Source organism: Neltuma alba, unplaced genomic scaffold (genome assembly GCF_004799145.2).
Source record: "Neltuma alba isolate B1F8T4 unplaced genomic scaffold, ASM479914v2 tig00011899_pilon, whole genome shotgun sequence".
NCBI lineage: Eukaryota > Viridiplantae > Streptophyta > Magnoliopsida > Fabales > Fabaceae > Neltuma > Neltuma alba.
The window spans coordinates 268,634-283,857 of record NW_021636497.1 but is presented as its reverse complement, the minus strand read 5'-3'; the positions used below and the strand labels follow the sequence as shown (position 1 = coordinate 283,857).

Sequence of the window (15,224 nt, the reverse complement as noted above, 5' to 3'; positions counted from 1 at the left end):
AGAATAAAATCCGGAAATTGTGGTTGTATTTTAGCATAACAGAGGGAAGGCCAAATTCGGTGGGTGTTCGTAAGTGGTACTACAGGAGTGTGAGTGACAGCATTATCACAACTTGACATGATGTCCACGTGGGCAAATTAAATGTGGTCGGTTACAACATAAGCCATCTTTTTTTTTTTTTTGACCGAAGAACATAAGCCATCTTTGAATCTTCCTTTGAATTGAATCCCCATATTTATTTTTTTCCAATCTTATAACACGCCACATACTTGAAATTCTATGCAAACATAGTTGTCAACATTTTACAAAGTCGTTTGTTGTCATGGAGAAGAGAAGCACGCGTCTATATTCTATCTCAGATCGTTAATATAAAGTCAACATAATTAATTTTGATAGATTAAAAAAACTAATTAAATTAATTATTTATTAAAAATATGTGCTTGTTTTCTTAAAATACAGTGTTAAATCATTTGTATTAAAAACTATCCTTTCATGCAAATTTTCTAAACACAAGCAATTAAAAGGGATAATTTGGAAAAAAAAAAGTATAGAGAATAAAATAGATTAAACTCTTATCCTACCTCCGGTCCTTAATATAAGACCTTGTTTGACTTTTATTTTGATCCTAAATATAAGATCTCAATCTACTTTGTCTCTCATATTTATTCATTTTTTTCCAAAGTAATCCTTTTAACAATAGTAGTTCTAGTCAATACATTTGATTAGTAAGGATATTTTAGAAAAGACAATACTTATTTGTTACAAATAACTAACTTAACTTCTTTTCTTAATCTCTTCAAATTAGTTAACTAGCTTTTATAATTAGAACTGAAAGTAGTATTTAAGTCCAAACTCAATTCTCTCATTAGTTCTTATATTAGGACTAGGGCGGAGGTAGTATTGAAGTTTTTTGAAGTGTGCATGATAAATGTTGGACACATGCTTAACGCTTCAGTTGCCATCCATTAATCTAACGTCATAATTAATTTATAGTTCTCTTCATAGCCTTCCAATTTTTATTAATTAGATGTTCGTCCCCAAAGGAACAGTTATTACTTGCTGGTTACGGCTCATTGCATTGAACATCTTTCAACTCATCATTCATTACATTACATATATATTGGCTCCTACTATTATTACAATTCCATAATTTGGACCACGCTTACTATTTTGACTGATGTATTGTCCCTTTCACTTCATTTCACTTGCTCAAAGTTTAAATAAAATGTGACATGTTTATTTTATAGTTGAGGCCATGATCTTCTAGTTAGCAATATGTGTTATCTTCTTTTACCTGGTGTGACTTAAATAAAAGGGAATACAGGAACATCATCGTGGGTTCAAGATCTTTCCAAAAACAAGGTGAAGAAATGAGTCCCATTTCAGGCCAAAGTTTGTTCTGGTAACTGAATCTTGTGGCTTTTTCTTTGGATGTTTTTGGGAGTTTGGAGAGGCAGGAGGGAACTCTCTAGTTTGCTAGCTTAATCTCTTTGTTTTCATTTGCTGAGTGCAGTGAAAACGAATCAGCTAAAAAGCAATAAACTGCTCAAAATTGCCTCTCATGACTGACTTTTGAAAGTCTTTGTTCTGTTTTTCTTTTGCAAATAGTATTTTCTAAACCGTTCAAGAGAAAAGATATGAGGTCATGGATCCGTCAGGTGCTTCGGTGTCCAATGCTAGAATAAATTGATGGTATCATTTCTGCATAATGCTTCCAAAATCCTCTTTAAGGATTAATCTCCAGCAAATACATGGGGAAATGCACAAGTAAACAAGCACCAAATTTGCCTTTTCCTATCCTTTAGGACATGCTTCTTCTCTTGTTTGCTTGCTATTTTTACTTTGGCTTTGGATTTTGTATGTGCAAAAGAAATAGAGCAGATACAGTGAAAGAGATTAATTACTTCTCATGTGTCATTGTTTCATGGGTATATCTTTTTAATGTTTTGTTTTCATTAAGATCATGTCTCTGTAGTGTTTTGAAAGTGTTGGATTTATGTTTCCTGAAATCTGTGTTGTTTCAAGCAATGAATTTCAAATGTTTCCTGCCCCAAGATGCTTCGAAACTTCTGATGTTTTGCGGTCTTTTATATTGACTGATATAATGCTAAAGGTACTGGTACGAACTTCACTTGGAATTCTGTACCAATCCAAGAAAAAGCCAATCTGATATAGTTGTGATTGGTGATACAAAACAAAAGGTGCATTTGGGTCCACAGTGAAAGCCAGTGCACTAATCAATATCTGCTTTAAGAGGAAGTACTTAAAATCGAGTTAGAACTCTCAATTATGATTTGCCTATTGACAGTGTAATATCTGCTTGCTATACTCCACAACTTGGTGATTTAGTACTTCCTCTTCTCACTTACGACAGAGAATAACGTGGGATTGCTATACCCAGCAGAGAGAGAGATTTCAGGAAACTTAAGGTAGTTTGTTCAATTAAGATTAATGGCTATAATTGCCTCCCAGTATAATTGGTCATTAGCAATGAACCTTTTTATGGTTGAAAAAGGATAGTCTCTGTCCTTGTGAGTCTGTTCTCTCCACATGGACTGGCGTGTTGAATGAAGCTATCTACGTTTCTCTTAATTTCTCATGTTTTAATCTTTGATATAATTTTTTTTTGGGTAATTTAATATTTCAAACCTATTGCAGTGCCAATAGAGAAGCAGCTAAATATCGATTCAGTCATTGGCCAATTATACTGATCAAATACATCAATATGCTGGATCTCTCTTCATATATGGGCCAAGATTCGAATTCCTTCAACGTTAAAGAAACAACTTGTTGATGGTCGGGACTTAGTTTGTCATCAGGATGAGGGATGAGGATATTCTGGTTTGAGTTTCAGTTGAGGTAGTTTTAATACGCAGATACAAGTTTGTGCTTACCTGAGCTTGCCTTTATTGCTCCAAGAAATCTTCCATCACACTATCTTGATTCTGATGCAACGGCTGATAGTTCTTTTTTACATCAATACTGATTATAAAATAGAACCAGACCAATATAACAAGAAAATTGCCGATAATGTTTACGGCATTTTGGAATGTTTAATAGTTCTTTTGAAGAGACATGATACCTGTACTTTTAAAGAAATTTTCTTTTGTTTCACAGTTTTGTTGGGCATGCAGTTGGTAACATGAGCGGAAATGACTTAACTTTCTCTAGTGAAAACAAAAAGGCAAGTTCTTGTTTCTAGTTTTTGAATTAAGAGTTCTGAATCAATAAGGAAGGTTCACTACTGTTACATTTGTTCTGGTATTGCTACTCTGTTTGATTGAATGTGTTTTTAATATATCTCATCTTCAAAGGCTTTTGTATACCTTCAGACTCAAGATGGTGCTTCTATTTTCCTGATTTATTTTACTAGTTTTCCTTTTCCGTTTTGATTGTTGTCTAGGAGAAGCAAGTTAGCCTCTTTTTGCCGCCTCAGGAAGAATTTTTATAGATGTACCATTTATTGCATCAGCATCCGTTACCATATCCTTTCGGTAGAAATCTCAAAAAGATAAGAAAAATGTCATTGACAACTGACAAATATGCGGCGGATTCAGATCTCTCCTGGCTTCAGCAAATGGGGAGCATAACCTTCATGGATCCACTATACGAGCAATTAATGTACCTTTAGATCCCATAAATTGAGTGTGAAATGAAATTGGTCAAAAAGAAATGTGCATTTTTTGCAATTTATTCACTTACTATGTTGCAAGACATGGTTTGTTGCTGCTGGTTTTACAAGAAATTGCAGGTTTTTGCAGGAAAACCAGAGCCCTCTTATGACAGCTCTAAAGTACTGGAAAGAAAGTCAGAGAGAAAGCTGAATAAGAAACATCACTGAATCTTGATCTGCATCCCAAGCTGTATTTGTTGACTATGAAATTGCAAATTGGCAAAAAATATCATTCTCCAGGAAATTGCAGGACCCAATGCTCAATTTCTGTTACAGTGGAGTACTGAATTGGACCTCTTTTTCAAATTCTAACAGTGGTGACAAGTGATCTCGCGGACTGTTGTGTTGGTAACGTGGATGTGAACAGTGAGCGAAGATTTTATCGAGATTAGGAATGAGACCCTAGCATGGCAAGAATCTTACGTGATATCTGACTCATTTTCTTGGATTGTAGCCTGCAGGTTCCAGTTCATGGCCAGTTATTGGTTGCTACTAGACAAATACTTTAATCCTTTTATTCCTGTTTCAAACCCGCTATTGCTCCAAGCTGTCACACACAGGCACTGTGAACCGTGATTTCCATCTTATCCTCTAAGGTGTTTGACCCAACAAGAAGATAGAGACACAGTTATTCTCTTCTCCTGTTCAACAAAACAATTAATCCAACATTTTCCAAATGTTGTTTTTCCTCCTGGGCAAGCGTTGAAAAGGTAAATTCGCTCAAGACTCATAAACTTCATAATGATTTTAAGCATCATGGTAAAAATCGAAGCACCCGTAGTGGCTCTCACCAATTCTTTCACTTTCACTTTTAATAATTTTGCCCTTGTCATTTCGCACTAAATATCTTATTCATATGCTTAGGTGTAATTTATTCTATGGTGCTTGGTTTGTAATTTCAAGATCCAGGCAACCTAAACCTTAGGCGGCTCAATAGCGACTATCTTCTCCCAAAACATGATGACCAGCAACAGAAAACATTAACTAAACGCGGTTTTTCCCGATCGATTAATTTGCTTTATTTTTATATTTTTAATCAAAACAAAAACTGAATTAACCCGCCCGTGCAAGTGCAAATAAGGAAACACATGAACTTCATCTAGATTTTGGAGATAGTTTTCATACTACTGCTTCCTTCTTTTTCCCTCAAGCTTGAAGAACAGAACAAGAGCCCTACCGGGATTTTACATTTCGCCCATGAAAATTTTCTTCCGTTTTTTTTTTTTTTGGCCTTGTCAACTCCATCCATCTCTTCCGTTTTCCCACTTCTAGGCATCACAGTGCCTCTCTCATGAGCGCGAGTTCTGTCTCTGTACATCAAGCAAAATTATTTGCCTACGAATTTAAAACAGAGAAAGGATAAAACTTTTTATCGTTCCCGAACTCCATTCTCTCTCGTCTTCTACTCTCATATTTACGAAAGGAGCTTGCTAATCCCAACACGCTTCACTGCAGCGTTCGCAAATCCATGAGCTGCCTCTTTTCTAGTCCCGCCATATAACTCCTCACCTCCGTCTTTATCATCTCCTGCATAACAGCTAGTAACTCTGCGCTGAAATTGAATGGTGCCGCCCCATTAGGGTTCGCCGCCGATGACAAGCCGTCACCGCTCCTCCGATCGCTCAGGCCTAAATGAACCTGCTGCTGCACCGACATCGCTGCGCCTGCGGGAGGCAGCAGCGGAGCTGCGGACGACACCGCGGCTGAGACCATTGCCGGTAACAAACGCACAGTATTCGCTAGAGATGCAGCATGTGTTGACTCTGAAGCACGATTCGAGACTTCTGAAGAGTCGACTCCAGGAGGTGATAGGGATAATGAAGTAGTAGGTTCATTCGATGACGACGTCGTTTCTACGGGAGGTAGAACTCCGCCGGTTCTCGCCACAGGCCGGTAAACATGGGAAGAAGAAGCTACTGGCACACTGGAATCACTGACGTCGGATCCGGAGGGGCTACCCGGCGTCTGCTGGTTTCCGAAAAACCCGTTCGACACCGGCATAGCAGCTCCGGCACTCACCGATCTCTTCAGTGGCTGGGGGCTGAAACTGCCATCGAATCCACCGGCCCCAGCGGCGGATTCGTCCATCATCATGGACGCGCACTTGCGCTTCAAGGTGGAGTTCCAGTGGTTCTTGATGGCGTTATCGGTTCGACCCGATAGAAGCCGGGCTATGGTTGCCCATTTATTGCCGAATCGGGCATGAGCCCGCATGATAGTCTCATCCTCTTCCGGCGAGAAGGGTCGGTGCTCCACCTGAGGACAGAGCTGATTACACCATCTGAGCCGACAAGACTTGCCGGACCGACCTGGAATCGACTTGCTGATCAGCGACCAATTCCTAGGTCCGTGCTTTTCCACCAGCTTCTGCAAGGCGTCGTCCTCTTCGGGGCTCCAGGGGCCCTTGATCCGATCCATGTCCTTACGGCTATCAATGACCATATTCATGTCTTTCAGAAATCGAAGATCATACAAGAAACGAGGGAAAAAGGCTAGCCGGTACAGAAACAACGACGGAGACGAAGGAGAACGCTTTTGCGGGTTTGGTTTTGATGGTTAAAATGGCAGCTAGCAAATTGGCAATGGAAATCAGCTGAGACAAGGAAGCATGCCAGGGGCTGCTTATATGTGAGACGGGGAGGTGGAGGGGTGACCGGTTAGGCAAGTTAGTTAGACAGGGGGTTGAGGAGGTAACGGGTGGGCATGCGGTACCGCTTCTTCCAGGAAAGCGGTTGGATTGGGATTTGGGATACAGCTGTCAATACACACGCGTCACCCTTTAGCGTCTCTGATTTCCACAAGTCCCACCTCATGTTATTCATCTCCTCTCAGGCAGTCAGGCTCTCCCTCGCAGTTTTATCCATTCGGTTTTCTTCCCCCAAAAAAAAAAAAAAGGATCCCATGGCATAAAATATACACCCAAAAATTATAATTAAAAATAGCGGTACTGCTCAATTTATTTTCTGTTTCTCACCACTGCATCGAAGCCAAACGATGTATTTTCTTTTTCAAAAAAATCATAATAAGCTGCTTTATTCATAAATTAATTATACTCACATAATGTAAATTTTTTTATAATATTATTTTCAAATCCTACAAATAACAATTGTATATCGCTGAAAACATCTAAATAAATACATTTTGACATGATGGATTTATGATTATCCGTTTATCTTGATTTGGACATGACAGCCAGCTAATGAAAATAAATGTCAAACATTTTTCTGTTAAGATTGAGATTTAATTCCTGAAAATCAAACAGATTCAGATGCGTATCATATATAAGTTAATTAGTGAATTTGTTCATTCATTTGGAGTGTGAGGGAGCAGTCGTTGGGTGTGAATGGGAAGGAGGAGGCGCGTATCGGGGGGAATGGAACAGTTACGGAAGCAAACCTGGAGAGAAACGGGATTTGGAGGTAAAGGAAATAGTTAAATTCAGAAATATTTATATTATAAAATTATAATTTTTTTCCAAAAGAAAAAAAAAAGAAAAGGAGAAGGGAAAGGTGGGGAAGAGATAACGATGATAACGGTTGAGTTGGGTTGGGTAAAGGTGGGATCAAGAGGAGCCTGCCTCAACCTGACTTTGACTGATGACTCCAGCCTGTATAGCATATTAGGATTTATTTATTTATTTTCTTTTCGGGAATTAATAATTGGGGGGGGGGATTTGCAAATTGAGAGGGCGGGGGGCCCACGGGGGAGGATGAGGTGGAGGAAAACGACGAGATCGGTCGCGGAATCGGAGGGCGAATCATTACTGCTTTTGTGTCAGGCCAGGCTGTAATACCTGCCACACCCTCCCACTTCCCTCTCCCCTCCCTCATCCTCACGCTCACACACCTTCCTCCCTCCTTCCTCCCATTGCCTCACCCAACTAATTAATACTCCATCCGCCTCGGATTTGATCTCCTTGTCAGACATTTTGATTCTCTTAACCTAAGATTTTGGACTTAACTCCCCTCTCCCTCTTAAAATACTACCAATTCACGTCAATGTGCCCACAATCTTGTTATCTTATACCTCTAATCCACGCTCCATTTAAATTCCCAATGAACAAATCACTCAATCATATTAAATTATAAATCACTTTACTAGAATTTCCTTTTATTGCATTGTAAATAAATCATCTTCCTATTAAATTATAAATTAAACTTAAAATAATTTCACATCTCGTGACAATCAATGTACCCATCTTTATAATATTATGTGATAAATTTTTATTCCAAAAAAGGATGTGTATTTTAAATTAAACGTTTTGTTTAGACTTAGGGGGGGGGAAAGACCCCCAAAGAGAGAGAGAGGTGATGGGGAGGTGGGCCCAGCTCACAAAGGGACGGAAGAGATATGATTACAGAGATCCGTATCCATTTCTGTTACTCGTACGTCGTACCTAATACTTAAATACAATGATCCTCGCCCTCTCTCATCCAATTTCTCCGTGTCCCTCGTCCCCCTCGCCCTGCTCAGTCGGTGATATCCTACTCGTTTCCTCAGCCCAATAATTCAGATACATCCTGACATTATTAATCTCGTTTTGTTCGTAACTAATATTTCAAACAAGGTTGGAGATTTCGATTCCATTTCTTCACTTTTTAATTAGCGGAGAGGATGGGGGCAGCACGGGGGAATGTACGTAACAGAGCATCAGCGCATTATAAAAACCTCAGTTTTATAGAATGTGTCTGCAGAACATGAACCGCAGTTCTTTTTTCCTTTTATTTAATGTTTGGTATTGGTCGCTAACATGCCGCTCGCCCCTAAACAAAAATGCCAAAAACCCGTCTATATTTTTCCCCCTCCCCTGCCAAGTTCATGATATGATGCGTTACTTTCTCTATACAATTACCCAAAATAAGCTTGATCGCTTCTCAATCTCACTGAGTTTCCCCCCTTTACTTGATTCGGTAATTCACAGCTACATTTGACAGTGATGTTTTTCAAATTATTGCCCCTTCCCCCTCTTGCCTCCATTATTTCAAACATTTCCCCCCACTTTTTACGTCCTTTTTTGCACAAAACAATTAAATAAAACTAAAAATAAGTGATTTTTTTTTTTAAGTTTTGTTCGTCCATCCAGCCCACAAGGAAAACAAAATAACAGGGATATAAAAATGATATATATTTTACTGTGTGCGATTTCTTAATATAATAATAATAAAGAAAATAAAAATTCTTGGCGACCAAGGGAAACACATACGGAGAATTGTACCTTCTCAGGCATTGTAATGTAACCGTTAGGTGGGGACAGACAACAGCTGTAATTAAGGACGGTTCTCCTTTTTCTCTCTTTTTTATAAAAAAAAAAAAAAGAAGATGTACTGGTGCTGGGATTAATTTAACAACAGAGGCACGTGCGAAAGGGCTCTATCACGTGCTTGGGCGTCTTCGAAGGCAGACACACGCGGCGCCTGCTCCCCCAGAAGGGGCAACGCAACTACCAAACTTAAATTACCAAACTGGCCTTCCCCCTATCATATTTGGGTCGGTTGGGAGATCAGCACCGTTGACGCGGGTTCAGTCTTTTTTCCTGGTAGGCCGTAAACAAAACAAAAAGAATGTAAAACCGGACAACATAGGGTACGGAATAGCTCAATAATATCTTCTCCCCCCGTCACGTGAATCCCACGTGACTTCTTCCTCCCCATATAATCCTAGCTGCCATTGCTCAGCGCCCATCATCTTCCGGTTTTCTTCTGTTCCGAAACAAAGCTCATCACGATGGACGGCCCACATTAAAGAGCTGAGCACCTTTGTTTTCCTCGTGGGAAGAAAAAATCTTCTAAATTTTAATAGCAATAATAACAATTATGTATTTTTAATATTGTGGAAAATAAAAATATCAAGTGCATTTTTTATATTGACTTTTTTGTTATGCCACTCTGGTCCTATATATACAAACCACCTATATACCAAAATAAGGATGATTTGACAATTTAATACAATTTTTGTATATGCAAATATGTGTGGTTGGCGAGAAAAAAAAAGATATACAAAAATATTCCTCTGGTCCTATTTACATGACAGAGAGAGAAAGTTTTTTTGTCTTATTTATAAGTCACTTTATTAAATTTTTAGCATGAATATACTATTTCATCTTTTATTTATTATAGTGTAAATAATTATCTTTTTTGAAAGATATATATTAAATAAGAATAAAATTAAAAAATTATTATATTTTAATGGAAAGTTAATATATTTTAAGATTTTTTTATCTGTATAAAACATGTTAAAAATATTTTATAAATATGATCAAATAAGTATGTGATGAGCAACATATAAATGGTACACTAGAAAAAGCGAAGGACTGGATTTTACATTCGCTTTTCCAGCTACCATCTTAAAAGCCTCACTGAATCTTTTGTTCTTATCCATAATTAAGTTATCTTTCTGCAGCCAATAACACGACCCATTCTTTTCCCCGTAGATTTTGATGCATTCGACCCGGATAGCCTTTTCTCTTGATAAAAACGACAGAAGAGGAGTGAAGAAACATTTGCACAAAATTTGCATTAAGTAATTGAAAGAGGGGGGAGAGATTCAATTTTAAAACTTTTATAAAGTTTAAATAAAAAATGGAAAGTATGTTGCCAAAAAAATTGAAAGCATTGTAAATAATTGTTGGCGTTCTTTAGTATTTATATTAAACTTTGACGCTTTTTTTTTTTTTTGGGTCTGCTTTGAAAAACCGAAAGCAGAGGAAACAGGCTGTAAAGGCAGGGGAACAAAGCTCAATGGTTCGCTCTTTCCAAGATAATGGCGGTGGAGAGAGATTAGTCAGAGCAACGAGCGAACGACGGTAAAACAAGCGTCGCCTACGATCCGAAAATAAAGGGCACGTGAAAAACGACGGTGCGTCATCCATAACTGACAAGGACGACAGTTGTTATGATAGCTCGTGTCGCCTCCTCACCCATGCCACGTATGTACTGGATTTGATAGTTCAACACCGGACAGCACAGGTGGTCCCCGCTCATGTCCCCATTATTCTCCACGTCATGGTGTTTTTGTCGTGTTTGTTGACGTGGCACTCCCACACGTCACTCTAATCGGGAACCCCATGCGTAGGTGTCAGTGTCATATCGCGTCCGCCGGTGAGCTTACTTCATGCACCGGCCAGGCCATCGTCGTCCTCGTCCTCGTCCTCTGCCTTATTTTGTATTTGTGTTTGATGTTTTCATCTGATGCACAAACTTACAAGAAGGTTGCGTGTTTTTGGCAAATGCTTCAAATTGCTTCACTGTTCAGTTACTTTTTACCGCTTATTCCATTCTTCACGTGCGGCCGACAGTTTTTTAAAAAAAATTGTTTTTATTTTTACCTTTTTAGTTTTATCTTAATCCACAAGTATTCCCTAATATGCGATTTTGTTTCTTGGCAAACAGAACTTTTTATTTTTCTTACAAAGAAATTTGCATCATTGATATATTTTTGGAGTAAAGTGGGATGAATATCAACAGTTATAAAATAAGGAATTGAGAACCTTAACTGGAAAGAATGGAATTTTTAAGCCTGTGAATAGAATATATAGTTGGAAGAAAATAGAAAATGGGGAAGCGGTTAAACCTAGAGGCAAGAGGCTTTTTTTTTTTATATATATATTATTTGGGCGGGTGGGAAATAGACGAGGCATAGGGGGAGCCACGTCATGAAGGGATGCCAGCTATAAGGCAATTAGGAATAGTAGAAGCATGAGGTCATATTCGATCGGTTCCTAAATACTCCATCCGGTCTAAACACTATAAAAGTTGGTTTAGAAGTCGATTTTAATTTTAAATATAAAAAGTAAATTTATTTTATCTCTCAATTTTATAATTTTTCCAGACAATCTGTATTAATGAAAAGGGAGTTTTTATTAAAGAATAGTAATTCAAACACAAATAATTAAAAAAGATATTTTAAAAAATTAATACATCTCAGTAGGGAAAAAAAACAGTGAATATAAGGGACAAAAGAAAATTGAAATTTAGGATGAAACCAGAATTCTTAATTACTGGAGGGAACATATATTTTTCGAAAAGAAAAAAGGAATTGAAAAGGAAAAGAGAAAGCAGCATAGGGATCGGTAAAGTGAAGGAAGGGAGTGAAGTGAAATCCCAGGATTCGCGGTACGGGTGTGATAAAGGAGCGTAACTCGTAAGTGACTGGTATTACCACGTACCCCACCTTCCTGCGTCACCGTCTCTTCGGGCCTCGCCTTGTCCGCTTCCTATTACGACGTCGCTTTTAATTTTGCCCGATCCGACAACAACATACTCCTATTCCTATACAGGCTGGTTTTACGACTTAGGTGGTGATTATGAAAGCATGAGGTGAGCGTTCATGAACCTGTGCACATATGGAGATTGGCAGCTTCCTTTGCAAACACCAAACACGCCACATCCAGCAGCCCGATTTGGTGCCCACGTATATATATAATGGAATGTGACAGAATTGGATGAATGAACGAGTAATTAATACTACTTTCAGTCCTTAATATCAAACTATGTTTGATTTTTATTTTGATCCTAAATATAAGATTTCAATTTACTTTGTCTTTTATATTTATGTATTTTTTTCCTAAAACAGTTCTTCTAATAATACTAATTCTAGCCACTATACTTGATAAATAAAAATATTGTAGGAAAAACAACATCTGTTTATTACAAATAACTAACTTAACTTATTTTGTTAATCTTCTCAAATTAGTTAACTAGCTCTTATAATTAGGATCAGGGATAATAGATTCCAAGTTGATAAGAATACAGAAACATTTGCAAGGGACCATTTCTTGAATTGATAACTCGTAGCTTAGAGTTTAGACTCTTTTGATTCTCAATCTGCTTCTTACTCCAACCTCAACTCTTTCTTACTTCAACCTCACCTCTAAAAAAGTGTTTGACAACTTTCAAAAGTGTTTTTTCGCAAAATGAAACAAATTCCTCCATGTGTTTACTTCGTAAATCATAAAAGCACTTTTGAAACCATGTTTTGGTTTTCATCCAAACATCCCTCTAAATACCTGCTTCTACACTTATCCATTTTTTATTCTTTTTATTAGGGATTCAAATTCACAATCTCACAGTTGGGAAAAAAAAATTTAGTAGCACTTTTTTTGGGGTTAATATCAACACTTTTTCTTAGGTGATTTGATCTTTTTTTTTTTGGCCTCTTCTATTCTGTGTAAATAATTTCATCTCGCCCTCCATCCATTATTGCACTTTCATTCATTTGGATTTTATTCATGCACGTTATATTACTTCACTTTGAATCTTTCAAACCTACTTTCCAAAATCCCAACACTCTTTTCTTTCTTCATAAATTTTTTTTCTTTTTTTTCCCCCCGGCAAAAGAGTTATGTTTTCTGTCATTAAAAAAAAAAAACGAATCATTGTATTTTCCTTTTCTCACCAGGGGATTCTGGCTGGTATTTCAATCGAAGGAGAGGGACACAGTCTGCGTCGCACAATTTTAGTTGACTGCTCTATTTTTTTATTTTAATATTAAGTAAAATTTAAAATATATATATATATAATTTCGACCAAATGATGAATAATGCTCATCATTACTGGAACTCATGATGATGGGTTAGTACTACAAATTAGGCGCTCTCTTTTCACGTTTCCGAAGCTAAGTTCCATGTACCCTCCTCAACTTTCGCTAACACATTGCCAAATCATTGTCTCCATTTCTCTCTTAAACCCAAAAGCACTGTAATTTTTTTTTAAAAAAAAAAATAGTTTATTATTATAAAGATGTAAGAACAGAGATGCAGCCTGATGTAGCCAATAAAAACCCACAATTATCTAATCTAATCTAACTATTGCTTAAAGAAGAAGCCAAGAATGATAATAATAATAATAACAATATTATTATTATAATGGAAGCAAACCGAAATTAAACGGCGAGCACTCAAATGAAGATATCATCATCTTGAATACGCCACCTGAGCTAGTGCCTGTGGGGCTAATTATATTTCTCGACGCATATCCAAAGATTCAATAAAACATAGCATTGCTGGTCCACAAAAAAAAAAAAAACATAGCATTGTTTTCTCAAAATAATAAAAATAGAACGAAATATGCCAAGAAATTGAGATATGAAAGTATTTGTGCACATTATCAATATCCTTCCCAGAACATCAATAGTATTATCCTGCCAACCAAAAAAAAAAATAATAATCAACGAGTAGGAGTTATAGGTTCTCATGATTTCACGTAACATTATTAGCTTAAGGGCTTTGTTAATGCTCTTCCATTCTTTAATATAAAAATCATTTAATTAATTTGAATAAAATGAAAGTTCACATAAATTATTAAATTATAACAAATTCTATTCAACATTTCTTTAAAATAATGACCTGTTACCTTGACTAATTTGAAGACCTTAAAAAAGAGAAAAAAAAGACTTAACTATAACATATATATTAAATGATCTTTTTAAAATATTTACATATATTGTTAGGTTATATATTAATTTATAAGTTATGTAAATTAGTTTGGAGAAAACAAAAATAAATATAAATACTTTAAACTAACGTTTTGGTTTCTTTAATCTAATTTATAATTAAGATAAATTAGGTTAAGAAAAATAATAAACATAAAAATAAAATAAAATAATATCTTATATTAAGAATAAAAATTAGCATCCTAATTTAGTTAGCTTCCCTTTAATTTTTAGGAGTGGATGAGTAACATGGGTCATGAAACCACTATTACAATGGATTTGAGTCACAGGGCTTGTTTGACGTCAGTGAATTCCAAATCTAAGCCCCCCAAATTTTTCTGATGAAAAAAACAAATAAATATTTTTTAGTTGATCCTAAATTATTGAATAGCAATAACTAATCCCCTCACATCATAAACTTTTTTGAGAAGTTTTATTGCTAGTCATGAGACCCTTTCTATACACACCGTCAGGGATTAAATGCCTAACTAGATACTTAAAAACTCCACTTAAGTATCAATTATGCTAGACCTCGTGATTATAAAAATAATTACTCTAATATAAAAAATCCACTTGAGGGAGTGGATTTAAACTGTATACACATATAGACAGCGCCGTCCCTTAAAGGTGCTCAGAAACGCAAATGAAGAAATTAAAAATATATATTATTAAATGAAACATTGACCTAATGGAGGCAGAAGACCGGTGCATTAAGATGGGCTTTTGGTCAAAAAGGGTGGAGCCCAATGTTGCAGTATTATGTAATGGGGTTAGGTGAAGCGTCACGTCCCTTTTAATTCCACCTGGGAAACTTGAAATTTTAATTAGTTGATCCTCATATTAATCATTAGTTTTTATCTTATATTGTCAAACAACATTAAACCCACCAACGTACCATTCGCCGAAAGTAGATTTCTCAGATAAGATTCGAGTTTGAATATTATGGTCACCCCTCCCAACATATCATGTCCAAACCCCTCGCTTCCAAACATCAACGTCTTCATTTCTGGACCTTTTTTTTTCCCCCGCACATCCCAAAAAATAATTAATTTAAATTAAAATCAGGTATTTTAGAACTCAGAACTATATAAACACTTGTATGAATGAATCGTGAATGACCCGA

General features: G+C 36.7%; 1 protein-coding gene across 1 annotated transcript; it reads right to left on the bottom strand.

The window, feature by feature from the left end:
- Positions 1 to 4,717: 4,717 nt before the first annotated feature.
- On the bottom strand, positions 4,718 to 6,262 carry LOC114719231 (transcription factor MYB44). Its single transcript, XM_028904699.1, has one exon. The coding sequence runs from the start codon at positions 6,119 to 6,121 to the stop codon at positions 5,120 to 5,122; it is 1,002 nt and encodes a 333-aa protein (XP_028760532.1). The 5' UTR covers positions 6,122 to 6,262; the 3' UTR covers positions 4,718 to 5,119.
- Positions 6,263 to 15,224: the final 8,962 nt, after the last annotated feature.

Excerpts from the sequence above, each read along its gene's own strand:
- LOC114719231 (XM_028904699.1), bottom strand. The coding sequence starts at position 6,121 with ATGAATATGGTCATTGATAGCCGTAAGGACATGGATCGGATCAAGGGC.